The following is a 25,729-nucleotide window of genomic DNA, read 5'->3' as shown; positions in this document are numbered from 1 at the left end:
CCTGGACCTGCTGGGGAACTACTCCAAGGTGGCCACCTGCAGAGGGAGCCATGCTGTCCAATCATGGGCATTCATGACCCTGCTTGGCAGGGATTGGCTCGGACTCGTGGAGTCCCCGCCTTCTGCAGGTACGCCACAAAATCCTGGGTTAAAGCACATAATGGGCTCCCATTTCTCAAAATTAAGGGCTGATGTGGCAGAAGGGAGTACTGTCAGAACGATCTTCACAGTAAAATCAGTAAGATCCTTAGGGCATGCTTCGATATAATCATAATATACTGCACAGTACAGCGAACTATACAGAGCAAAGAACTGGGATGTTCCTGTAGAGATGCTGTCTCTGAGCAAGACCCACCATACTCTGTTGTTTTAACAATGGGTTTTTCTGGTGAAGTAAACGTTGATTATATCGTGTTGCGTTTGGAAATCAACAATTCAATTGTATTTTTAGAATATGCTGAACGTAACGTAAGCGGCAGTATTACCCAAATTCCAACATGCATCAGTGTATCATGAACTGTGCAGGCATAGTATATTTGGGGGGGTTAAAAGGCAGAAGGTTTTCAAATGCAGATTTGCTGTGATGGTCAGATGCGTTCCACGGTAAAAGGGTTGTAACATTTACAATATTTAATATAGTGAAGAATGATTCTTCACGGCCGCCAAGATTAGCTACTACCCTGAGGGCCAGTATAGTGGATGACTTCTATTCAGCACCACTCTGTGGTACATGGTCCTTTCCATCGTTGTGCATGCAACACTGTGTACACACACAACTGGGGATGTCAAATATTGAACTTGCTTCCATACACAAAAAGGCACTTGACCAGCCATCCTCTTTCCCATCTTTTTAATCATTTCAATGCACAAACATGTCCCAATGTAAAATGTACACCTCACGCAACATATTGGACAACACGGATTGCTCACACCCAGCAATTTGCACCAATAAAGGTCCACCCATCATTTCCAAAATCTCCACCCCTTCACATCGTTCTGCCCAAGTCCTTAACAGAAATAAAAATCAACATAGAGTGAACAAAAACAACTAAGTCAATGAAAACCGCACACAACTCTACTCTTCACAACCACTTGCAGATCAAATGTGACAAACAGGTAAATATTTTTAGGTCACTCCAACAGATATGTTTGGGAATTCTGTGTTTGACACTGGAGAAATGAGTTCCAGGACAAACCAAGTAGAATCTACTTTATAAGTTATATTTCTGCAGGATATAAATATGAATTTGGTGAATTAAGGTGACTATGAAATAGTGTCCTTCTGGCCGTGTAGTGCCCTTCAGTTTTCATCTTACTGCGGAGGAAAATGTTCTGTTTTTCTGGAATGTAGCAGCTTATGTTTTATATTTTTGCAAAACAATATATGACATAACTGGCAACCAACAGACATCAATCAGGTCACAGTTACTCAACACTGCCCCCTGGTGGTGCAACATCAGCAATCTCCTGCTGAATGAGACCATGCAGATCCGTTATAATTAGATTTGATAAAGGTGCAATACACCTCAGCCTGCCCTTTGAATCAATGCCTTGTTCTAGCAGCGGCAATCTTCCCAAGCTTAATGGCCCATGCAAGATCTCCAGAGAATATTTCTCAGCAACTGCATGGAGCATTTTCGTAACAACCACTAGCAATAAAATGCATGCTCAATTTACTGAGCCTCTGGCAGCATTTAGTCCATTTTATGCATCTTCCCTTTGAACAGCAAGTCTTCTCGAAGCGAATGGAACTCATCCGGGGGGGGGGGGGGGGAGGGGGAGCAAAATGGGTGGCAAGGGAGCCGAGAAAGGGGATGCAACTGGCCACACACAACAGGAGACAGAATCCTAAGTGCAATGGTAACTGAAATTATGCATAGAAAGATTTCAGAGGCAGGATTCACTAGAACTATTTTTCCTACTACAAAAATGAATTGTGTAGATTATGTAAATTAAGTTAGAAACAATAGGCATTACCCTTTTTGTCCATGCAAAAGTTTAAGGATCCATGACACAATGCCTGTCTCATATCATTATATAACAAATCTTTTCTTTCTAGTTCAGTTCAGTTTATAATGGACATTTTCTATTTTTAAAGTGATAGTGGAGAGAAACAGCTTATTTGAACAGGCTGGATCACTTGTTCCACCCCCCGCAGTAGATTTTAAAATGATTCGTGTTACTTGCAAAGATTAATATTAAATATTTGTTTATAAAAGTTAAGTTATAAAATATACTTTAATGCTTATTCTGAAAACCTTCGATGATCACAGAAATACGTCGCTTGTAAAGACATAGAAATTCAGTCATGGCAAAAAAAAAAAAAAACAATAAAAATGAATCACACACAAAATCTACCTCCCAGTCCTGTAGCAGATGTTGGTCAGAGACTAGAGCATGACTACACTAAACAGGGGGGAGATTCCTGGAAGGGCGGGGGTGACACGTGATTTACAAGGCAGTGACAGCTGTGCTTTATTTAATCATCGAATCTTCCTTGCAGGATGCTGTCGAAGGAGAATGGAACAAACTTGAACCCCTGTCCTGCATAGAACTTGTTCTGAAATTCAACCCTGCAGAAATGAGGAGAAAGTTCAAACCTGGTTAGGAGTGAAGTTCAGAAAGCTGAAACGTCGGACAATCAGCACTGGCGAGCTTCAGTAGGGAAACTATGGTTCATTGAAACTTCCAGAAGATTATGTAGTAAATTAGCTTGTTGGGAACCATTGGGAAGAATCTGGAGAAAGTTACTGGCTTTAGATGAATTTCAGATTCCTCTTAACCACTTGCCCTATACATACAGCTTTTACCAATCAATGCTCTAAATATCTTACGTTACCGAGTTCGTCACCGTTTCTCAATCGGCTGAACCTACTTATCAGAAATCACACTTTGGGGGGGAAAATACAAACCGCTTGTCGTCGTTAGGAGACCCAAGACGTCCCTGTCGATACCACCTAAGGCTGTTTCTATAGTACAAGGGTCTCCTTCTCCGGTCCTGGAGGGCTACCGTCCAGCAGGTTTTCTATCCTACTTGGCTTCTGATGAGCCACACCTGCTCCTGGTATTTACCTTACAACAGGTGTGGCTCCTCAGAAGCCGGGTATGATAGAAAACCTGCTGGACGTTAGCCCTCCAGGACCGGAGTTGGAGACCCCTGTACTATAGTAGGTATAAAACATCAATTAATGCAGCAGGTATAAAAACGCTGGGCACTGAAAGCAGAGCCAATCTCGTTATTCTCTGAACGAAACCAAGTCCACTCCAGCCATAATGGGAAGTGCCATTAATAACAGTAGTCATGCGGTCAAATGAGTAGCTATGTATAAAGTGGATTTTATTTCATTGTCGCTATTTCAGATGTCAAGGCATTAATACTGAAGCTGACCCTAGAACAACACGGCAGCAGTGACCAATAGTAAGGGTTTTACCTATAAACCACAGTCCCACACAAAAAGGGGCACAAAGGACCTTCCTGGAAGGTCTCAAAGATCTGCATGAGGAGACTTCTTTGCCTGGACATCTGGGACTCTCATCATTGGATGTATTCTGTATTTTTGGGCGCTCTCTCACCGTTCATTATTACTACCACCAATGGGGCCTAATGAGGGACGGACGTTAAGATCGACCTTCTCTGCACTACGCACAGCCAATCCGCTCTCTCGCCGAGTCAGAGCAGATGTGTGTCCACAGCGTAAGACTCCTCACAGACTGTAGGGGCTGTTCCAGTTATTATCCTTTTCCCATATTTACATTGGTTAAGGGGCTCAGTTCAGTTTATATTCAGTCATACCTCGGCTCACAAACTTAATTCGTTCGAGTACTCAATTTTTCCCATTTAAAATAATGTAAATGCAAATAATTCGTTCAAACCTCAGGAACACAGAATTTTTTTTTTTCTGTGACCAAGAATATAGACTTAAATTAAAATAACCTTAAAGATATGTGACTGTTAAAAACCACCACAAACATGTTTATCAATCACTGAAAGGTACCGCTATAACAGAATGCTCTCTCTCCCTCTCCCTCTCCCCGATATTCGACCTCTGAAGAGATATAGTAAAGACATACTATACCTTCCACAACCATTCTTGGGCATACTGTACACTTCTTCGTGTTTTCGGAAGTTCTTTGAGCTGCTTTCAATGGATCCTGAAACACGGTTCGCGAACCGGTACAAAAAATTTTCGAACATCTGGTTCGTTACCCGATTTCTTTGTGAACAGGACTGTTCGTGGGTCGAGGTACCACTGTACTTTCTTTGTTTCGATGACATTCGTTGGCTTGTTGCATTTGGTGTGGCTCACTAATGAGATTAGGCTCCAGTACAGAAAATCTGTAATTGAGCCCTTGGGTGGTTCGGTAGATTCTTGTCTGCGGTGGTACAGATGCACCTTAGGTTCACGCCAAAACCTTGTCATGGTTAAAGTATACCAGATGCCAACACACGAGACGAGACGAGTCTGAGCTCTTCAGACTGACATGAGGCACAGACGTGAGACTCCTTTAAACAGGTATGACAGCAGACATCGCAAAATAAAATCGTAATCATTTTCTCACGAAGTGGAACCGTATCCATTCATCAAAGCCATATTTAGAGAGTCCTAGAGAAAAGCCTGTGACAAAAATGCTGATGATTTGCTCTACTTTGATATCCATCTTACCGTTTTTGATCATTAAGCCATTAATGCGATTTTTGATAATTTTCCAAAAATCCAAAAACAAATATTGCTAAAAGATGTGAAGCATAGTGTCTTTGGAATGAACATTAATTACGGATATTGGAGGATTTTAATGACTTACTGGCAACGGAAATATTTTGAAACGTTAATATATCTTCCCCCAATGTTTACAGTACTTAACTAATACTATTGCATATTTTTCATGAAGCCAAGTGGTGGTGCAAGAGACCACAATGTAGGTTATTTATAACGCACTTACCTTCCACAAAAGTTCTAAGAAAATATTCTTAGCAGGGCCACAAAGAACGCTTCAGTCACAGCTTCCAGACACCATTCCCCAGCACCCCATAGCAACAACAGACTGTCAGAACAGATCTTAAAGCCCAAGAATTTGTTTCTCAATGCACTGCACCAATAAGGCCTGAAATTCCAATACAGCCAGGTGCCGCATAATGATGTTTTTGTCAACAACGGACCGCATATACGATGGTGGTCTAATAATGGAGCTGAAAAACAAATCAGCTAGTGACATCCTGGCATTACTGGTGTTTGTGGTGATGCACGTGTAAACACTGCTGCCAGTTGTATAAAGGTATAGGACATAATTATGTACATTATATATTAATTGAGAGAGATAACCACCTCCCCTTCAAATCCTCCCAGTTCCTTAGAATCTAGCTGCTACAAGGACGCGGTCAGCTCTGCCCAATCCTTTCTGACACGACTTCTCCCTCACTTTTCCCACAATGCAATTCAAACAGTCTCAGTACCATCTCACTCCCCAGTAGGAGGCTCGCAGGCAGAATCAACTCACCAGTGAAGACGGAGCGCGTGCAGGAATGCCGAAAGGCCCTCCATGATCAGCAGGATGAATACGGTGAGTGTGGCGAAGAAGCAGAACAGGAAGAACAGCAGAACGACTCCCACGTAACTGCGCGAGAAGCCCATACGCATCACCATGGACCACAGGACCTCAGCCAGCTCTGCACACCACGAAGAAAAAACAAGGTCGTGGTCAGGGTCTTTCACTCTCACCAAGGAGGTGTCCCTCATTGAGGGATCCCCGTCAACGCCCTAGGCCTAGTGGGATCCCCGTCAACGCCCTAGGCCTAGAGGGATCCCCGTCAACGCCCTAGGCCTAGTGGGATCGCCGTCAACGCCCTAGGCCTAGTGGGATCGCCGTCAACGCCCTAGGCCTAGTGGGATCGCCGTCAACGCCCTAGGCCTAGTGGGATCGCCGTCAACGCCCTAGGCCTAGTGGGATCGCCGTCAACGCCCTAGGCCTAGTGGGATCGCCGTCAACGCCCTAGGCCTAGTGGGATCGCCGTCAACGCCCTAGGCCTAGTGGGATCGCCGTCAACGCCCTAGGCCTAGTGGGATCGCCGTCAACGCCCTAGGCCTAGTGGGATCGCAGTCAACGCCCTAGGCCTAGTGGGATCGCAGTCAACGCCCTAGGCCTTGTGGGATCGCAGTCAACGCCCTAGGCCTTGAGGGATCGCCGTCAACGCCCTAGGCCTTGAGGGATCGCCGTCAACGCCCTAGGCCTTGAGGGATCGCCGTCAACGCCCTAGGCCTTGAGGGATCGCCGTCAACGCCCTAGGCCTTGTGGGATCGCCGTCAACGCCCTAGGCCTTGTGGGATCCCCGTCAACGCCCTAGGCCTTGTGGGATCGCCGTCAACGCCCTAGGCCTAGTGGGATCGCCGTCAACGCCCTAGGCCTAGTGGGATCGGCGTCAACGCCCTAGGCCTAGTGGGATCGGCGTCAACGCCCTAGGCCTTGTGGGATCCCCGTCAATGCCCTAGGCTTAGTGGGATCGCCGTCAATGCCCTAGGCCTAGTGGGATCGCCGTCAATGCCCTAGGCCTAGTGGGATCGCCGTCAATGCCCTAGGCCTAGTGGGATCGCCGTCAATGCCCTAGGCCTAGTGGGATCCCCGTCAATGCCCTAGGCCTAGTGGGATCCCCGTCAATGCCCTAGGCCTTGTGGGATCCCCGTCAATGCGCTAGGCCTTGTGGGATCCCCGTCAATGCGCTAGGCCTTGTGGGATCCCCCGTCAATGCGCTAGGCCTTGTGGGATCCCCGTCAATGCCCTAGGCCTAGTGGGATCGCCGTCAATGCCCTAGGCCTAGTGGGATCGCCGTCAATGCCCTAGGCCTAGTCGGATCGCCGTCAATGCCCTAGGCCTAGTGGGATCGCCGTCAATGCCCTAGGCCTTGAGGGATCGCCGTCAATGCCCTAGGCCTTGAGGGATCGCCGTCAATGCCCTAGGCCTAGTGGGATCGCCGTCAATGCCCTAGGCCTAGTGGGATCGCCGTCAATGCCCTAGGCCTAGTGGGATCGCCGTCAATGCCCTAGGCCTAGTGGGATCGCCGTCAATGCCCTAGGCCTAGTGGGATCGCCGTCAATGCCCTAGGCCTTGAGGGATCGCCGTCAATGCCCTAGGCCTTGTGGGATTCCCATCAATGCCCTAGGCCTTGTTCACTGTAAATGTGACTATGTATTGCAAGTATATGCCACACAAACAGTTCCGAGGGCTGCAGATGATGGCGACAGTGTATCCTGGTATGCTAGCATGACCTTGGGTTACTCTCCTGGCTGGGAGGCTCACGCAGCCCCTAGTCTATGTAGAACAGAGTATCGAATGGAAGATTAACTCTTGCTTTGTTGGATTAGAGAACATAGGTAATATGATATGTCTAGACTTGGTGGTAATGAATCACGTAACTGATTCAGTATAGGGTAAGAACATGTAATCCTTATAGCCTTTAAATCGACGAATATGTGTATAACATTATATCCAGTAAGAAGATGATGTATGTATAATATGTATAACATTATATCCAGTTAGATGATGTTGTTTTAACCCGAGTAAATGCCTGTAGGGTGTCAGAAACTATCAGGGAAATGTCTTCGCACAAGATAAGGGAGAATGGGGGTGAATGGCTCTGTAAGACTGCAGGCCGGAGGAACAAGGATGAAAATCCTGGGGATCCTGTGCAGGGATTTCACTCTCAGAAAAGGTATTAAATGCATGTTGATGTGTAAGTCTGGGTTTGTCTCCTTTGCATATAGGGAACCCAAACAGGAAGCTTCTCCCACCCTGAGGCGTCTGCATTTTATTTATGCCTGTCTGACACTAACATCCACAGTGACAAGGCAATGATAAGCATCTAAGGAGTTCCTACCAAGCATTATATAGATATGGCCACAGACAGCAGCCATTGAGAAGATCAAATGCATCTCAATACAGAAGGGAGCAAATGCTCCGAGGCTACAGCTAACGTCTCACTCCTATTGAAATGTAAAACTGCGGGCGTAAGGACTAAGAGAGCGCTCGCTGACGATCTGCGGAGCTGCAAGTGTGCAGCATATTTCTGCACTGTGGTCGGGCAGGACTCACGCGCATGGGCCAGGCTGAGGGCCCAAAGTCGCAGGTAGGAGGCCGTGTTGGAGATGCAGCCCAGGCAGTACTCTATAGTGTGGATGGCGTGGGTGATGAGCACATCAGCGAAGTCGAACTGCAGAGACAAGGGATTGGGATCAGGGCAGAATCGATATCGCTCTTCTAGCTTGAAGGACTGCTCCCCCAAAAGCGCAGTTACCACTAGGGTCATGTCAATTGATGGTTTGTTAAAGGAATTAGTAAAGGTGTAAACCTATTCTTCAGACAGGAATTCTCAGCATAATTTTACTGGACAAAGTCATTGGTGTCATTTACAATCTAAAAAGCATACAAGGCAGCCACGACTTGGCATATCTAACCATGAAGGTACAAATTATCTTTTGACGAATGAAGAAACGAAAATACTATGGCCGAGATGTTACTGCAGCCCCTTCAAGGTCCAACCTGGGGACAGGGGGTTTGATTGAGGGGAGACTGAAGCGTCCTGATACAGAAATGTGACACATTATTTCACCATGTATCAAGCTGACATATAACAGATCCGAAGACACAAAACAGGTAGAAATATGCCAGCGATACAGGTGAAAAACTCCATGCCATTATAGTGCTGACGCATTGGCTTCAGCTGACAGGAGTACAGACCTCGACCAAACCGACTGTTACGGCATTACCCGTAATGACTGCCGCACCAATGCCAGACTGTCACCAATACCAGGGAAAGTGGATTCAGCCACGGGCCACCCAGAGTGTTCAACACCACACGTGCACCCTAACCCATCTGAGCAGGCAGAGCCATGCAGGCAGAAGCGCAGACAGACAGCCAAACGCAGACAGACAGACACAGACAGACATACACAGACAGACAAAACGTGCATGTAAACATGCAGCGGTCTCTTACCACTTCCTCTGCCTGTTACGGGTTAGTTTTCAGTTAGTTGCAGGGTGAAGAAAGCAATTAATTATTAGTAATGAAAAAAAAACAAACAAAAAAAAACAAATGACAACAAGGTATTTATGCAGCAGCAGGCATGTTCTGTTCTGTCATGGTCACCCGCTGACTGAAGCACACATGCACGCACGCACACACACGCACGCACGCACGCGAATATTTTTCTCAATAGCCTAATGCCATCTGACCTCATGCATCCAGTTCCCTGCAGCTCCCAGTGTTTCCATTAGCCCTGTACAGCCCTTTGTGTCTTTGAAATTATTATGACATTCATTTGATCTCAGTTTCCCCTAAAGGGAAACATGAACGCGGGTGATGTCGTTTAGTTCCCTTCCAGTCAGTTCTGCCAGAGCTGACAGACAATGCCTTCTCCAAGTCTGAGGCGCTTATGATATCACAGTTCACTTGCCATCAGGTTTGTAAACAGCAACAAGCTGCACTGATTATTTACCCCAATATAATAATTCGGCAATCATTCTTAAAAGATTCTTCTGTTTACAGGAACAAATGTAGTGGAGATGTGGAAATTAAATTCAATAGGGACTCTCTATTCCCGCTTGATAGGTCATGGACACAATGACCAGGAGGAGATAAGCCGACACACTTTGCAGCTTTAGCAGGCCGGACTCCAAGGACCTGGAATAGCCCCCGTCTCATCACACTTTATAGCTCACCCCCCCCCACCACGAGGAATTCCCAGAACCACAGTGCACCCAGAACTGCGCTTGTGTCTCCACAGCAACGGGAAGGTGTGTGTTGTACCAACCACACTATCACGCAGACAAGATGAGGCCAATGTTCAATGATCCTGGAATTGTCTTGGTTTTTCCAAGCGCAGTAAAATAAACAAGGAATACCAGGTCAAGGTTACTTAGGCATAATAAGGAAGAAGGCAACAGGTTCACAAGGATAATTCCAACATCAAAACCATAGACACACTCACAGATACACTACAATTCACTCACCACAAGCCCTGACACAAAAACAGAACAGCTGAGCTCCATAGCGGAAACGCAAAATAATAATTTGCTAGGTTTGGCTTGCAGCTATTTAATGACAGGCTTTACACAGCAGACCCTCTCATCCAGAGAGATGAACAGATGGACCATTTCATACTTTCACCCAGAAACTACGTAGGAAGAGAAAGATCAAGAGGAAGAAAGATCAGAATGAAGCAGAAAATAGCAAGAGGCTCTGTATTAGCACTCGCCCCCATTGTATCTTACGGGGGTTCGATGACCACCAGAGCTATGGCCTCCGAGAGGAAGGTGTTTTCAGTTAGGAGTGGGATGCCACCCCCCCCTACCAAAAGAGCCCTTTGCTAGAATTCTGCCTGCCAGGCTTTTGAAACTCGAGCCAATTCACAACTGCCACGGTTGAAGCCTCTAGCAATGACTGAATAATTTAAAGTAATCCTAGCTCAGTATGTTTAGTACCTGAAAAATAGCAACTTGTATGCTTAAATGGAGGTCTTGGTTTGTTCTGCATTTCGGCAGTAAGAGACCCAGAGAGAGTCTACTACTTTGATTTCATTTACTCCTTGAAATAGAAGGGTATAAAATGACTAGTCCACTGCTAGGTCACATCATTCTCTTTCCCAAACTGCTAAGCCTCCCAGAGTCTGTCACTGCTGGTTCTTAAGCATGGATAAGCCAATTTCAGTGAAAGAGCAGAACGGGCAATCAGTGTTCATGCAAATAACGCTGCCAAAGACACTGTTAGGGAAGCAAGGGAGGGCTGGAAGTTTCTCACCAGGCTGAAATGTTTAATGTGAGTCAGAAAGTGAAATAGACTCGGGATGTGCACGGGAAAAGACTCGGGATGTGCACGGGAAGAGACTCGGGATGTGCACGGGAAGAGACTCGGGATGTGCACGGGAAGAGACTCGGGGCAGCTTATTCTCACCTCCTCTTCATCCTCGGAGTGCTCAGAAAGCTGGTCATGCTCGATGATGCCAGCCTCGTCGTCTGTCGGCCCATTGCCAACCCGGATCCCGCCAAAGTTCTGTGTCCCCTGTTGGGTGCGATAGAGTCGCTTGTCTCTGCTAACGATCCTACACACTCAGCAAGGCTCTTTAATCTTTATGCTTGATGCCTAAGCACCGTTTGATTACATAATATAAATTTGTTCAGACACGGAGTACATTCAAACTTACCAGGCGCTTCTTCCATAAGTACTGACGCCGGAGAATAAATGGTTTTACTATCAGCATGCAGGGAACACACAGAACGGCTATGACCACCAACATACACTGGATGACCATCTACAAAGGCAAAACAAAAGTTATATCAGATGTTGGAAAAAAAAAACACAGAACCCCAAACTGTGATGGGGCAGGGCTACAAGTGCAAGCCATCGAGGGAAAAATCACCTGTCCTGTGTACAGCCTTGCAGGGTCACTGTAGTTGAACAGGAACATGTTGATGAAAGCGATGAGCAGGCTGGGAGCATCTTTAGAGGTGGTCACATCATAGGCGATCCACTTGTAGAAGATGAGGAGAACTAGGTACCCAAAAAGGCATCCCATAAATACAATCTCGGGGATGAAGCTCAAGAAAATGTTCAGGGGCTTCTTGAAGTACCTGCAAAACCAGAGAAGACTCGGCAAAAAATTCCAAAAAGGATACAGGCATGAAAAGACAGCACTGTGATGCGAGATGACATGAGATGGGGTGGCCGTTTAAGCCCGACGGCCTACATGTGGTTGAACACGCTGAGGGTGACGCCGAACATCATGTGGATGATCCCCAGAATGACAGACATCTTCATTTTAAAGGAGTTCAAGAAAGTCAGCTTGTTGCTGGAAAGATTCCAAATCTGTGTAGCACAGTTGCACACACAAGATTTGTTTAAATCCAAAATTCCACAACCATAGCATTAAACAAAAGAAAAGAAATAAAAAAAACACAAAATGATCACAATGACTTAGCATGTCAATATGGCAGGAATGCGACTCCTAGGAGGGCCTAGTGACAAAATTATAATTACCGGGTCAATACCAATAGGGTAAGGTCCAGTGAACACTCCTGGTACTGCAGGATCCAGCTGCAGCAGCTTATTGCCTTGAAGTGTATGGAATCTGAAAAGTGCAATGTTCAAATCTTAGCGTTAGCACCATTTACACCATTGTTACTCTGGGGCAAGATAAGAAACGTCCGGCCAGAATGGAGGAAACGGTTGACGCACGTCCAGTTCGTCCCATTCTCGCCAAACATCGGCCGGACACTCCAGGCTGAGCCGAACGTATTTAACGTCTTGGAGAAGCAGTCATTGTAGATGGTGCCCGTGTAGATGGAGAAGATCCCCATTAGAAGGATGATGTAGCGGCCAGAGAAGATCATATTGAACATCTACACAGTAAATGAAGAGGAATTAGCAAGGGCAACATAACCCTCGATCTCCCACCAGACGTTATTAATATTTCAAGCCATATTCTTATATGCAACAGAGAATGAATTATTCTGGGTTCTTTGCTTCCTATTAAGTGATCCAGAGTAATTCCACGTTTACATATATCTTTGATGCCTGGTTGAACTCAAAGGTTCTAGAACGTCCCCCTTTCGATACACAAAGTTGAGGGGTCTAAAGCTCCAACGGTTGCATCCTTCCACACCTCATTGTCAATCTTCTGCGAGAGGATCCGTGTTTCTCTCAAGACCAGGTAGAGGGCGCCAAGGGTCATAAGCAAGCCATGTCCCAGGTCCCCAAACATGACAGCAAAAAGGAATGGGAAAGTGATGATGGTGTAAGGGGCTGTCGAGAGAAAATAGGAGAACGGTCGTTCGTGGAAGGCAGACAGATGAGCAAGGCCCCTGCAGACACTAGCATTTAGACTTGAGTCATTTCAGAACATGCTTATAAGCAAATGTATAAAATTTGTCATATCTGCCAGTACTCTCCATTGTTAATTGCACTGAAGAGTTTTTTGCTGGAGGCGAGAGAGTGGAATTAGTCAATAGTTTGTTCGAGATTCTCACACCTACCCTGGGGGTCAAATTGACCCCAAAGCCACATGTCAGGTGACTTTTCTCATAGTAACAATTACTGTAGGAGCGCGTAAGAGCTAAGAGAAAAGAAGGAGGTGCGTATAACATTCATTGAAGAATCTCACTGTTTCAGGCTGTAGCTGAAAAGGTGTGGCTCAGGCAACTGTAAAAGTAAGGTGTGTGTGTGTAGCATAACTCAAGGGGGGGAAAGTGTCACGTATGAAGGAGTAAATCAGCACCAGGGTTCATCTCGCGGTACGTCCCCATCCCATAGGCATCCACGATATTCTGAAAGCCGGAGGTGAACTTGTTGGTCTTGTTGTACGTGGGTGGGGTCTGCTTAGTCTGCATCCTGTTGAGAATGGAGGGCACGGTGGAACCGCTTCTTTCCTGCCAAAACGAAACAAGATTTAAAAATAAAAAAAAAAGAAGTCACACCACACCTATCTACTCTTTGGTTCGGACCCAGTACACAAACAGCTCCACACCAAACAGCTGCACGCCTCCGTATTGCGGAAACACAAACCACAGACGCCTGATGTCTCGCGTCCACTGCTCTGCAGACGACGCCTTTCCTGCCTCGAGATGAACGCTATCGCAACGGACTGCTCGTGCTCGTTGCAGATAAGAGACTCATCACCAGTACTGGTTCAGACCATACATACCACAGCTTGTTTTTCCTCAACAACTCAACGAACTTAACTTACAACATTAAAAAGAAAACTAAAAAGACTTCTCACGTTAGAATTTCTCTTGCAGCTCAGCGTAACGTTTGCAAAAATCAGTTTTTTTTTTTTTTTAAATTTTAAGTTCCCTTTTTGCGGGCAACTTTATGTTCAGGGTCAAAAAAATATTCAGACATGTCAAGACACTACTCGACATTTAAGAAATCTGCCATTTACAGACTGCCTGAACATTTCTTTGGCAAGTATACATTATACTGCAGTGTCTCCCCTACCATTATATAAAGGGGGCACCTCCCACCCCCCCCTTGAAGGTCAAGTTAATTTTATTTAATTTTACTTTCTATATAGCACCAGATCACAATAGAAGTCATTTAAGGTTACCTTTCCTATAGAACAGGTCTATACATTGTCCTTTTATTATCTAAATAGCCTTATGTTATGTTATTTACACAACAGCTTGTCATGTTTGTCTCTACACGGTCGCGCGTTTACAATCCTCCTCTGCTCTCTGTATCGCACGTGGCGGAGTTCCGCCCCAATGTGCGTGCACAGACACGTGCGCGCACACACAGGTGAGCACACTCCCACCAGCGGACAGAGAGCGCGTGTCGGAAAATATGTCCACCTAATTGACGGATAATTGTCATAAAAAGAAATGTTCTGATGTTTAGTTCAGTTGTTATATTGACTGCCGTCATTAAGAGAAACACATGAACACCATGAATCCTGTCCGTCTGCCGCCCGCCACGCCCCCCAAAGCTGTAAACCTGGGGGGAAACACTGTAGGGACAGGGACAGCGGAGAAGTGACAGCAGAGTCTCCCTCAGAGACACCACACTCACGCATCCTGCTGTCGACACAGTGTAACAGCTGACAGTTCAGGCCTTCATCCTGCTCTCTCCACCCTCGTGCCGACAGATTAAAACACAAGTGCCTAGCAGTTCATGCCCCATGGACTTTTGACTTCAGCCTGGGAGAATCCAGGAAGAAAAGTGCATTATGGTCTTGAAGCAAGCTGAGGAATTGGGCTTCCTCACTGGCTGTCGTCTCTGCGGATTTACTACGCCTCACAGTCACATGCACACCTAATTATTAAAGGGGGAAGCCCGTGAAAAGCCTTGAGATACAGATACTAACTTACCTACAAATATTTTGCTTTTTAAACCTTTTTAAAAATCATTAAAAAAAATTTTGCCTTCAAGTTAATGAATGAATTGCACAAGGTACAACAAAATTGAGAGACTGTCCAAACAAAATAGGATGAACAGAATATAAAATAAAACTATAGAAAGCAAATAAACAGAACATAAGTAAAAAGAATATAAAATTGAATATAAAAGGAGTTTCAAGAATAAAAATGTAAACAAAATAAAAACTACAAAAAAGGAGGCGTTTAAAATAAGTGTGATTCAGTTTCACAAAAAATATGAAAATATTGCACATTTTCGGCATTATAACTAAGAAAATATTGCATACATTAATAGGTGACGGGCAAGTGATGTCTCATATGTGATTGAAGGCAGGCCGAGTATCATGCCGGACAAAACAGAAACGAACATGTCTGTTAGAGCAATCTGTCACGCTCTCAAACGACTCCACCTTGTTTGTTCTGTGTCATGCCACAACACTAGAGGGCGGATAACGTTTGCAATGCGGCAGACCCACGGACAGAGCACAAAGAGACGGCCTTTTAATAAAGAAGATGACAGCGGTTTTAAAATGGAAGTTACTCTCATTACTAAAAATTATTTGGTCTAATTCTAGAGGCGGGACAGACAGAGAAGCCAACAGTTCATACGACTCTCACGAGTACACGCTAACGACTCTCACGAGTACACGCTAATGGAACACACACATTCCACAGCAAACACGGTTACACCATTTACATAAATACACAAACAAATATATTAATTTATAGTATTTACAGATACGCACGGTGTAGTGCAAAACATACTGGTAACTGCATAACTAGTCCTGCTGACCAATCCCACGACATCACATTATGTCAGCCAATCAGAACAAACAAGTTAGGTTCTGGGACCCTACACAGGCAGATCATCGAAACAGCGGTCACCACTCATACTGGTAAAACGACGTCGACTCCCTCGATTTCATTTGAAGTACACGGCCACTGTTAGTCTGAGCAGAAAAGTCTGCTAAAAAAATTTTTTTAAATCACCTGCCCTGAGCCCCGTGGCTCCAAGCTAATCTCGCAACCCTGTGCTGGTTAAGCAGATAGAAGATGGGTGGATGGATTAATGCATGCTTGCTAAATGAATCAAGATAACATGAAGGTAACATGACATGGGTCATTTCTGTGACAACATACAGGTGGCTTCTCCCATATTTCCCTTTTCCACTTGATTTAGGATTATTTACTTCAAGGACAAGATCAAGATATACAGGTTTAACTAAGACAGACATAACATGTAGGTCAGTGCTGGCAAATGGCTCAGCCCGGTCTATCATTGATGAGGACGAGAAGGCATGTTAGACGTCCGTTCGTAAGGATCACATTTTGACCATCTGGAAAGACCTTCACCCCAGGTTTCCTTCACTGCCTACCGATACTCTGGGATCTGTGCAGGAACTCGAGAGTGAGTCACTAAGTTATTCATAAATTTATTATCTTGAATCCACATGACTGATTCTCCTGAACTTCTATTCAGGGTGAGTGTTCCCCTCATGAAGGATATGGTATCACCTTGGTTAACCAAATATAAACTGCTGCTTTGGCATCCAATTCCCTAATCATTAGCAGTAATGCAGTTCATAACTGCTTCCCCAATTAAAGCTAAAGATAGGGTGGAAAACATGAGGGCGGGCAGACCTACCGTGCCCCTCCGCAGAGCAAACTGTATGGCTTCCAGGTCTGACACGGGGCACCACACCTCTGCGATGAGGCATTTCTGAGTGACGTCGATGTTGCAGAGGTTGAGAGTGTGATAAATGGCCTTCATCTTCTTAACCTTGATGAACCACACTCTCAACGTCTTGGCGGCGGCTTGCAGGACCCTCGTGCGATGGTCCTCCGTTTGATTCAGCACCTGACACAGAAGCAGCAGAGGGGTCACGGCATTGCGACAGGAGCTACGGGAAGAGGTTGGCGGTCCGTCAAGGGTCCCGGGGTGCGACACTAAATTCCCCCCACCCCCACCCCCACCACACACACACAGCCAACAAACAGTATTAAGTTGCATCCCTACACTTTGGCCAAGATCTATGAATTGACACCGCAAATGCCAGCTTGCATTTGGTCGTGTGTGGCTGTTTAAAAAAGCAATAATGGGATTTACTGTGCAATACAGGATCAGAGGATTCCATTCCGTGAAGGAAGTGGGATTAAGCATATGGGAAAGTGTGACTGTTTCTCCAGGCGTTCCCTCTCACCCACACAGTCATGCCTACGCGGTATCCCCGTAACCCTACTCGATTGCCCAACCTGTCGATTTGGGCACATCTCCTTCATGGGGACGATCAGATTAACAGACCCCCCCCCCCCCAATAGCACACTGAGGCTTTGATCCCACCTCCCCCACAAAGGGACATCAAGTGCAGCTGCAACTGATCCAGACTGTGGGACTCCAACAGGCCTGGCTGGCCCATAGAATCAAGGCATGGCCCGCCAATGACTCACTGCACGGGCATTAAGAGGCCCTCTGGCATGGAAAGAGGCGTAGGCCGGAACGGTCACTATGCAGGCGGGGGCATGCGTGGGTGGGTGTTCTGCGGGGGCCAACCGTGCTCAAAGTATAGAGTCCCAAAGCAAAGTCGTTTTCCTACCCCGATACGGTCAATAATCGCCATACCTCGCATGCCAACGCTCATCATACAGCCCTGACTCATTGTTCAAGTGGTTCTGGTCCGTTTCCTGGACTCGTCGTTCTCAAAAAAAAAAAAAAAAAAAAAGAAGGACACATGCAGCCTCCCTTTAATCCAACCTGCCAGCGCATCTGAAAGGCAGCTCAAGCTGTGTTTAACGTGAGAGCGCAGACAGCCCTGACCCCAACCCCCCGTTTGCTGCAACGACGATGCGTCACTGAAGGGAAGCGTCATGCCACCCCCACCCCCAAACACCCCCCCACTCTGGCAAAGACAAGGGTAGATTAGAGTCACCCACACCCTATTACAGTCTTCAAAGGGTGCCTGGCACAGAACAGCATAAGCATGTCATTTTAAATTGTGAAGGTTAACAACAGGTGTCCGACAACCTTGTTTTAAGTTCTCAACCAGCCTTGCACTGCAGCACTGTGGGGGGGCAGGAGGGGGTGATTGGTCCTGGGCTACTTCACACTACCAACCGCAAATGTTTACATAAATCGGCTTGATTGCATTATCTGCCGGCCAGCCTAATTAGGTATAAAAACCCGGCTTATTGGCGAAATCTTTCACTCTTACTAGATTTACTCTAATGTAGTTACATTGTGGCCTCCTGCCTCCGCTCTCAGCAAAGGCAAGCCTGCACAAATGGAAACAGCAAACCCTTATATTCTGCCAAATGTAACAAGCTGTCCATGTTTTCTATTCCATTTCGATACGGTTTTATATTTGCATAGTGCATTTTCACAACATTACATTGTCTCAAAGCGCTTCACTTTATCCTTGCCCAAAGCATGAACACAAGGCATCCATCGCAGTTATTGCTCACATTGGAATTGTTGAAATTCGAAGTTTTACAATTCAATATATAGTAGCAGAATTTCCCAAGCGATCCGAAATTCTGTTTCACTCCAACCCCCAACTTCCGCAGTTGCGCTGCCAACAAAATGGCACGAAAGGCTCTACAAGTAGCTCAGACGCTACAACGAGCTGCACCTGAGACCCCAGCCTTTCCTCTTTGAACCATCTGGTCCCGGTGGCAGCGTCTGGATAAGCCAGGGATACCTCATTGGCACGAATCGCAAGACTAACGATAAGAAAAACACATCTATCAGGGTTTAAAGGCTTATTGCACAGACATGCACACACGCTGCCACACTGCGGTCACAGAGATCCGCACCATCTGAAGGTCATCAATACGAGTGTTGACACCAATAGCCATCTCCTTCCTCTCCTGGGGGGTCTCGGGACAGGGATACAGCGATGCACGGAATCTGGAAGGTAGAGAGATGGGGAGCGCGGGCGCTATGGATTATGGGTAGAGCCATCCTAGAAAATCATTATCGGGGAAAAAATAATATCGAACAAAAATCAAAGCTGTGTAAGACCGAATTACCCCTCGCATATTTTCTTCACCCTGTTCTTCAGCTGGTCACCTTGGAAGAAGATGATGAACACCGACTTGTGGACATGGTCTCCCTGCAAAGGAAGCGGTTTTGGTCACTCGGCTCAGTCGGCTCAGAAAGTCACGTACGCGATTAATATCGTAACGGTTCACATCCGTCAGGGAGCCAGGGTGTTCTAAGCTCAAAGAAATGAAACTAGAGCCTGAAATCGGAGAACGCTATCATTAGCACCGGTGGGCAAACTTTCCGCTGTTAATTATGCAGGGAAGTCCACTCGGAAGGCAGTTCCTCAGATACCCATGGGAAAGGATAACGAGGGACAGATTCCGGAGCCGGCCAGGCACCACTCACCGTGGCGGGGTCCTCAAGGGGGTCCTCGATATCCGCCTGCCTCAGGAAAACATTTCCCCGGCACACCCTCCACAACATCCGCTCGAAGGTGGGAATCCTCTCCCTGCCAATCACTCCGGCCACAAATCTGCAGGGGTGACGGAGATACTTATTAAATTCGGAGCTCTCCCGGAAACATCTCGAGGGTGCGATCAGAATATCCAACCCTATGGTTTTCTGAAAAATACCAGGTTGCAGATCTTACAAATTAGTTTTAAGGTGGAGCAAGTGAGATCAGCACTATTGCTGTCGTATTCATGAGTCTCTGATATCAACAAAAAAAATAAATAAAAACACCAGGAAATCAGTATAGGAGTATGTGTGAAACAGATTGCCACACTTCCTATTAGCCAATCTTATATTCTGCTCGTTTACTAAACATACTTCTACGGATTGCCAGGATGACGCAAAGACGAGTAGGGCAAGATCGGGCACCTGCATCAAGCCAAGAACATGAGCAGACCGGATGTGCCATCCGTTCAAACCTGAATTTCACTTCATTGAGCAGGAAAGCCAAGGCATCTCTCTATGCTTCTACAGGGCAGACCATCCCCGCCACTCCCATTATCTCTTCAATAAAAGAGGCAGGCCTGTGTACACGTCCAGCATAGCTAAGCAGCAACTTCATTGACATGATTAACATGTTTGTAGCCAGTAACTCCAACGCAAGGCGTCACGATGGCATTCTGAGCTGGTACCTGGGTTTTCATGTTCAAATTCTCTCGGAACGGCAGGCCTTCCTGTTATTTATAGTGTTTCATAATATGAGCTGTAATTATAAACAACGAAGTAGGGGAAAGCATTACACTCTCACTGCTAATCACCGGACTCGAATGATCATGGGACAGATATACTGGTAGTACGTTCTAGCCAGTATGGCCACAACAACGTCTACTATTTAGGTCAAGCTAACTTTGCCAGTAGGTTGAAGATATTGACTTCCCATTTTAAAAGCTCCCGTTACTGGCACTCACTCACAACACATAGATCTGAGTGACCTGTCAGGCAGGAACTCAAAACAAATCTGCAAAGAGGTGTTCATTTAAAAGGGGCTGCCGTATTAGAAGCCAAAAGGAGAAGATGCAGGACTCACCCCAGCCTCAGTGGCGCAACCCGGCCAACCTCATTTGGGTCCAGCAAGGTGGACGACTCCTCGAGCAGGCTGGGATCCTCCATCTGCTGATGATGACGCAATTGAGCCTGAATTCACAAAACCAACCAGACAGCTAATCATCCCCCGTTAGTGGCATGCGGCAGGTAACAGTACATTGGAGGGGGGGGGGCAGACGAGGGGTTAAAGATGTTCAGGGAGAATGACAGAACCTAAAGAGCCAAAACACAAATGAAATTGAAAATAGGGAGAGCCATTTCAGCACGTCCAAACCATCCCTGTCAATCAGCCGACGGCAGACCCGAGGAAAGGAGGTCTCTGATTGGCAGCTTCCACAGTTGCATCGCCCCACCTTATCCCAGGATGTACTACCAAAAGGTTAACAAGCTCCTTGCCTGCACAATGCTAATGCATTTCACTGGCGGCACCAGATGTTTACTCAGTACCCACAAAATAAAAGAATGTTAGCAATGATCCGTGCAAAGCTCGTGTCAAAGCCATGGGGCTTAGGTATTGTAAGGAGCAATGCAACATATTTGACAGGCCCCAGAGTGCATGAAGAAGCAACTTTGCACTGCAGAGAGACATGCAGGGGAACATGCAAGTGGAATAGAATGCAAGGAGAACTAGAGAGCAGTTTGCAGGAGCACAGAGAGAAATGGCGACCCAAGGGATAGGAGACGAGTGGATGAAGGGGAAGTTGGGGCAAGGAGGAGCCGCATGCCATTAACCACTACTTTCCCTTCCCCGCCTTTCGTCAAGGGCTGCGTCGTGAAGCTGGCATTGACCGCAATACACTGCTGCTCTTTACAGCTAGGAAAAGGACAGACATCATTGGGTGATTCACAGCAGTTACTCAAGGCCACCCTCAAATCAGCAATTGGAGATAAATATGCTTAGAAGAAATTACTCCTAGCAAAACCAATGGATCAGCAGGCCGTGCGTCACGTATCACTAATGTAATTAACCGGCATTTCATGCACATTAAAATGATTTCTCTCAATAGGCATGCACAGTCTGATATTCCTCCAATACAATAGACCCAGAGATTTTAGAACAAGATGCATGCTTTGCGTTTAAGCCTTAATTGCACTATTGATTACTGCATATCTGTCACCAAAAAAGAAAAAAGTAGAACTGTAACATGAGTAAGCAACTGTCACCAACAATTCTATTATGTGCACTTACCGAGAACTAAATAAGCTGCCAGCCTAAAAATAAAGCTCACAATTTCAGCAAACATGCCGCACGTTCAAAAGCACATTAAGTAGGGGTAAAATTTTCAGCAATGCTTTTTAAGGTAGTTAAAGTACAGCTGAAGAGGGTCCGAAAATAATTATTATTATAATAAAAGTACACATGGTCCTTTAGTTCTAGATGATCAGCTCAATGGACAGACACTTAAAGGAAGTCTGGGTGCTATTTAAAGCACGCTATTCCCTGCATATGAATCTGAAACTTAAAACTCTCGAAGAACAAGTTTGGCATATGAAACAAAAGTCCATACTTGGCATACTGTTTTCTTAATTTGAACACTCCCCTGAACAAATCCCAGACTGATGGACCAGACCAACTGTGCTCTCCAATAAACTGGACCACAAATCCAATCCTACCAAGCTGTGGTCCAATGGGCCGTTTGATGGGTGGGGGACCTGACCTCATCAAAAAACTGCTGTGTGCGGCGCAAGATGTGCTTCAGCTCAGTAAGCTCTAGGAAGTTTTTCTTCAGGGCTTCTTGGTTGGTGTTGATCTCCTTCAGCTCATTCTCCAGCTTTTCGTAGGTGGCCTGTCAAGGAGAGGCAGGCAATGGCCACTCGAGCGAAATGAGGAGAAATGGCAAGAATGATGGGGGTCAAAGATGATCCAAAAAAGGTGGCCAGAAACACAGCAATACCTCCAGGTCAATCATATCTCTAGGGAACGGGACCTCTGGATTCTCTCCTGAGTCTACGATGGCAATGTTAGCCTTCTTGACCTCCTTCTCCACAAACCCTGCACATACATGAAAAGCAAAATTTGTCTTTCAGGAAAACAGACTCGCAGCGAAAGAAAAAAAAATCAATTTCTTCGTTGTCAGACTGCAGCTTTGAAAGAAGAGAGACTCACTCAGCTTGCGGTCCATCTCCTCGCAGCGCCGCACCTCATTAACAAACTTGCGTTGGAAGACATTCACATCTGGGTTCAGCTGCAGCCAAAAGCAAAACAAAATGATTCAGACAGTAATATCTGATAGGAATTCTTACAAATGAAAATAAACTACCATGTCACAATATGTTTAGTATGTCATTGAGAAAATAAATTGCTTTGTGTCCATCTTGTAACTTTTCCCCCAACATGGTAAATGTCTTATAAGAGATCCAGAAGAATACATTTGTCCTAGTAAAATGGTTCCCAACTGCATGCACATTAGGACCCACATTATTCCTCAGCCATTTATTCATAGCCCACATGTTTAGAATTTCAGGCCCAATTTACCACCACCACCCCCCCCCCCAAAAAAAAAGTGTTAAAAAACGCAGTAACGACATAGAACATAGTGCAGTAAAAGTAGCGCAATAGTGCTATGAACACACAAAATAAACCTAACATTAGAAATTTCTTTTAAATACTGCTTTTTAACCACACACTCTGCAAACCAAGGAAAATGACCCTATGACCCACTTTTAGGTCACAGCCAACAGTTAGGAAACAGTGTCCGAGTAGATCCATGTATTGGGGAAGTTATTAATGCAAAGAAAACACAGAGAAGAATCCCGTCTTCAAGAAAGGTAGAGGGGTTAAAAACGTTCATTGGTGGTTGTGTGGAAGGGGTGGTTGAAAACCATCCTCTCTTAGAGAAGGTACTGTTACCACAATGGTTAGACCACCAGACTAAAGATGAAACAGCATTTTGAAGTATAGAACTCACATCCCGAAACTGGACCATCCCTAGCTCTCCCAGCTCACTGACACAGCAGTACGCAGCTTCTGATTGAAGGAAGACTTGAGCCAAAGTCATCTCCTCACTTCGGAAGACATCCCCCATGGCGGCCGAGGGATTACCTACGCTACAGTGAAATGGCAACGCTCGTCTTTATCACTGTAGGAACAATAAAATAAAAAGTCACCACAATTTAGTGTTTAGTATAGCAGCACTGCAGGATTATACATCACAACATGTATCAGTTTGCTCGATATTTTGCATTTCATTAGGTCAGTTGATTGAAATGTTTTCAGGGAGAAGTAGCAGAACCTGCTGTGAACGGATTTTAAACCATAACCTTGATGATCTGAGAAATAATGAAAAACTTTACAAAGGGAACTTGGAGTGCAAGGTTCACCTAAAACGACTCTGAGTTACAGGATTAAACTGCTGACCCAGGTAACTCTGCGTACTAGTCAAGGTAGTATTCCAGCTCCACGAAAAGGTATACATTACAACCTTGGGTGAGCTCCAAAACAGTCAACAGACGTTGTTAAAGACTGGAAAAAGGTCTTACAAATACATAAAACCCTGCCTTTTAACGTTATTCGCTGAAACACGACATACTTTTCAGTTCTTAAAATGCTGGTATTTACCTGCTAAAGACAGTATCCGCTTTCGCTAGTGACAGCAGCTTAGAAAACAAGTGAACTGCGTCAGCGTGGTGCTGTTAAAAGCGGACTCTGGCTATCAAATGCCGTCTATATACAGTGAAACACAACAAACAAAATGCCCCTTCCTGTCAAGCATGAATGCAACTGCTAGCAGTTCGCAGCGAAGTTGTTGATAGTGGATGTCAGGCGAAAGACGGGCACCCGACGATATTTACACTATCACCAGAGCTCCAGGGCTCATCTGCTATTTTCAGAAAGGCGAACCTACCAGCCTAATGGGTGAAGTTTCGTTGGGCATGAAAACTCTACAATTTGGCGTTAAAAGTTGTTTTGTAAAGTTGGGGAAACCTGTAAGTTTATAATGAAAGGTCGGTCTTATTTAACAGCCATCTCCTTCCCGATATTCTCAGGCGGCGGGATAAATACGGCATCACATAATTGAGATTAATGTTAACTAGCCAACAAAGAAGCAGTATTTAACAGCCTGTGTGTCCATATGCGAAACCAGCCGTCTGGGAAAAAGTTAATTTAGCCTGGAAAGTAAGCCACACACTAACGCAAAATCCCTGTAATTATACTCAAACAGAAACAAAGCGAAAACAGAACAATGCTAAAGAATAACCCACTTACACGTCAAGCAAAATATTTAAGTTAACGTATAGCACCCAAAGTCAAAATATGAGAATAACTTACTGTAATTGAATCTTTCCGATTACTTCAGCGCTGCCCAGTTTCACGGCAAATATCAGCTGATCGGACTTCGCTGTTACGTACGTGACGTCAGAGCACGCAATGACACGTGACCGAAGGCGTCGCCGCCCGGTCGGCTTTATGAATGTGTGGGCATTGCCCTTGCGTAAGGCTGATCATCAAAAAAATGAAATTAAGTAAAACATTTTTAGCCCTTTTTAATTTTAGATGAATTATGTACTGCGATAATAAAGTTGTTTACAGGAGTACTGTCTCTAAAAACAATGCACGATCCATATGATAGTGTTTAATAAACACAGCAATAATTGTGACCTTTATTTCTAAACATTTCTAAAGTAAAAATGGTAGCATATATACCAGGTACAGTATGAAATATTACTCGTGGTTCTTTTATTTACTTTCTGAATTCCCACACATATTTTCCAGCTGCCTTAAGCACTGAATGCTCCGCACTATTTGCTGGTGTTAGATGCCTTATCTTCTTATCAACTAACCTGCTCTCAATATGGATCTTGTGTCACTGGGCCACCTATTCATTGTGTATCTTCTTGAATTTGGGAAAACACCTGTTCAATGCATCCAGCCCGCAACGTCGTGGAACATGTGATCACTGTGTTTATGCTACATGCTGCGGACAGGGTGATACCGTGATCAGCATGGAGCTTTGGCAACAGCCCTAAATAGCTATTGATCGAGGCCCATATCCAGGTCCTGGAGCATTTTGCAGCAGGGGGTTAAAACTTGTAATTTTAGTATTGTAATTTTAGTGTGTTATTGGTAATATATATATAATATACATAAGATATTTCTATTATTATTATTACTATTATTTTGTGGGGGGGGTGTCAAACCTATTATTTTACCACATGACAATGTAACTGCATTCAACACCAAGCCTCTCACAGCTATGGTGGAGCTTCAACTAAAGATATTTTAGTTCATTAAAGATAATTTAATTGAAGGAGTCCTGCGGGCCTCACAATGTGACAGAGATCTCGACGCTCTGTGGA

General features: G+C 45.3%; 1 protein-coding gene across 3 annotated transcripts; it reads right to left on the bottom strand.

The window, feature by feature from the left end:
* Nucleotides 1-833: 833 nt before the first annotated feature.
* On the bottom strand, nt 834-24,822 carry LOC111855949 (V-type proton ATPase 116 kDa subunit a 1-like). 3 transcript variants are annotated; one of them, XM_023835477.2, is made up of 21 exons: nt 24,702-24,822; nt 23,341-23,511; nt 22,539-22,617; nt 22,327-22,424; nt 22,090-22,218; nt 20,415-20,521; nt 19,283-19,409; nt 18,922-19,004; nt 18,706-18,799; nt 16,541-16,753; nt 13,260-13,410; nt 12,648-12,787; nt 12,221-12,384; nt 12,023-12,113; nt 11,733-11,851; nt 11,406-11,616; nt 11,190-11,297; nt 10,940-11,047; nt 8,083-8,200; nt 5,497-5,665; nt 834-2,573 (listed from the first exon to the last, which is right to left on the bottom strand). In XM_023835477.2, the coding sequence occupies exons 2-21, from the start codon at nt 23,455-23,457 to the stop codon at nt 2,480-2,482; spliced, it is 2,520 nt and encodes an 839-aa protein (XP_023691245.1). In that variant the 5' UTR covers nt 23,458-23,511; nt 24,702-24,822; the 3' UTR covers nt 834-2,479. The 3 variants fall into 3 exon arrangements, with proteins under 3 accessions (XP_023691245.1, XP_023691247.1, XP_023691246.1); XM_023835479.2 differs by having other exon boundaries at nt 20,415-20,497; XM_023835478.2 differs by lacking the exon at nt 24,702-24,822 and adding an exon at nt 23,991-24,177.
* Between the last annotated feature and the right edge of the window lie 907 nt (nt 24,823-25,729).

Source organism: Paramormyrops kingsleyae, chromosome 22 (assembly GCF_048594095.1).
Source record: "Paramormyrops kingsleyae isolate MSU_618 chromosome 22, PKINGS_0.4, whole genome shotgun sequence".
Lineage (NCBI taxonomy): Eukaryota > Metazoa > Chordata > Actinopteri > Osteoglossiformes > Mormyridae > Paramormyrops > Paramormyrops kingsleyae.
Note: the sequence above shows the minus strand (reverse complement) of the source record. Positions and strands in the feature narration are given on the sequence as shown.

What these genes read in the sequence shown, in the direction of transcription:
- LOC111855949 (XM_023835477.2), bottom strand. Translation starts at nt 23,457, where the DNA reads ATGGGGGATGTCTTCCGAAGTGAGGAGATGACTTTGGCTCAAGTCTTC. An exon ending in GGAGATGGACCGCAAGCTGA is followed by an intron (nt 22,425 to 22,538) that starts GTGAGTCTCTCT and finishes ATGTATGTGCAG; the next exon opens with GGTTTGTGGAGAAGGAGGTC. An exon ending in ACTCCGAGGATGAAGAGGAG is followed by an intron (nt 8,201 to 10,939) that starts GTGAGAATAAGC and finishes TTGTCTCTGCAG; the next exon opens with TTCGACTTCGCTGATGTGCT.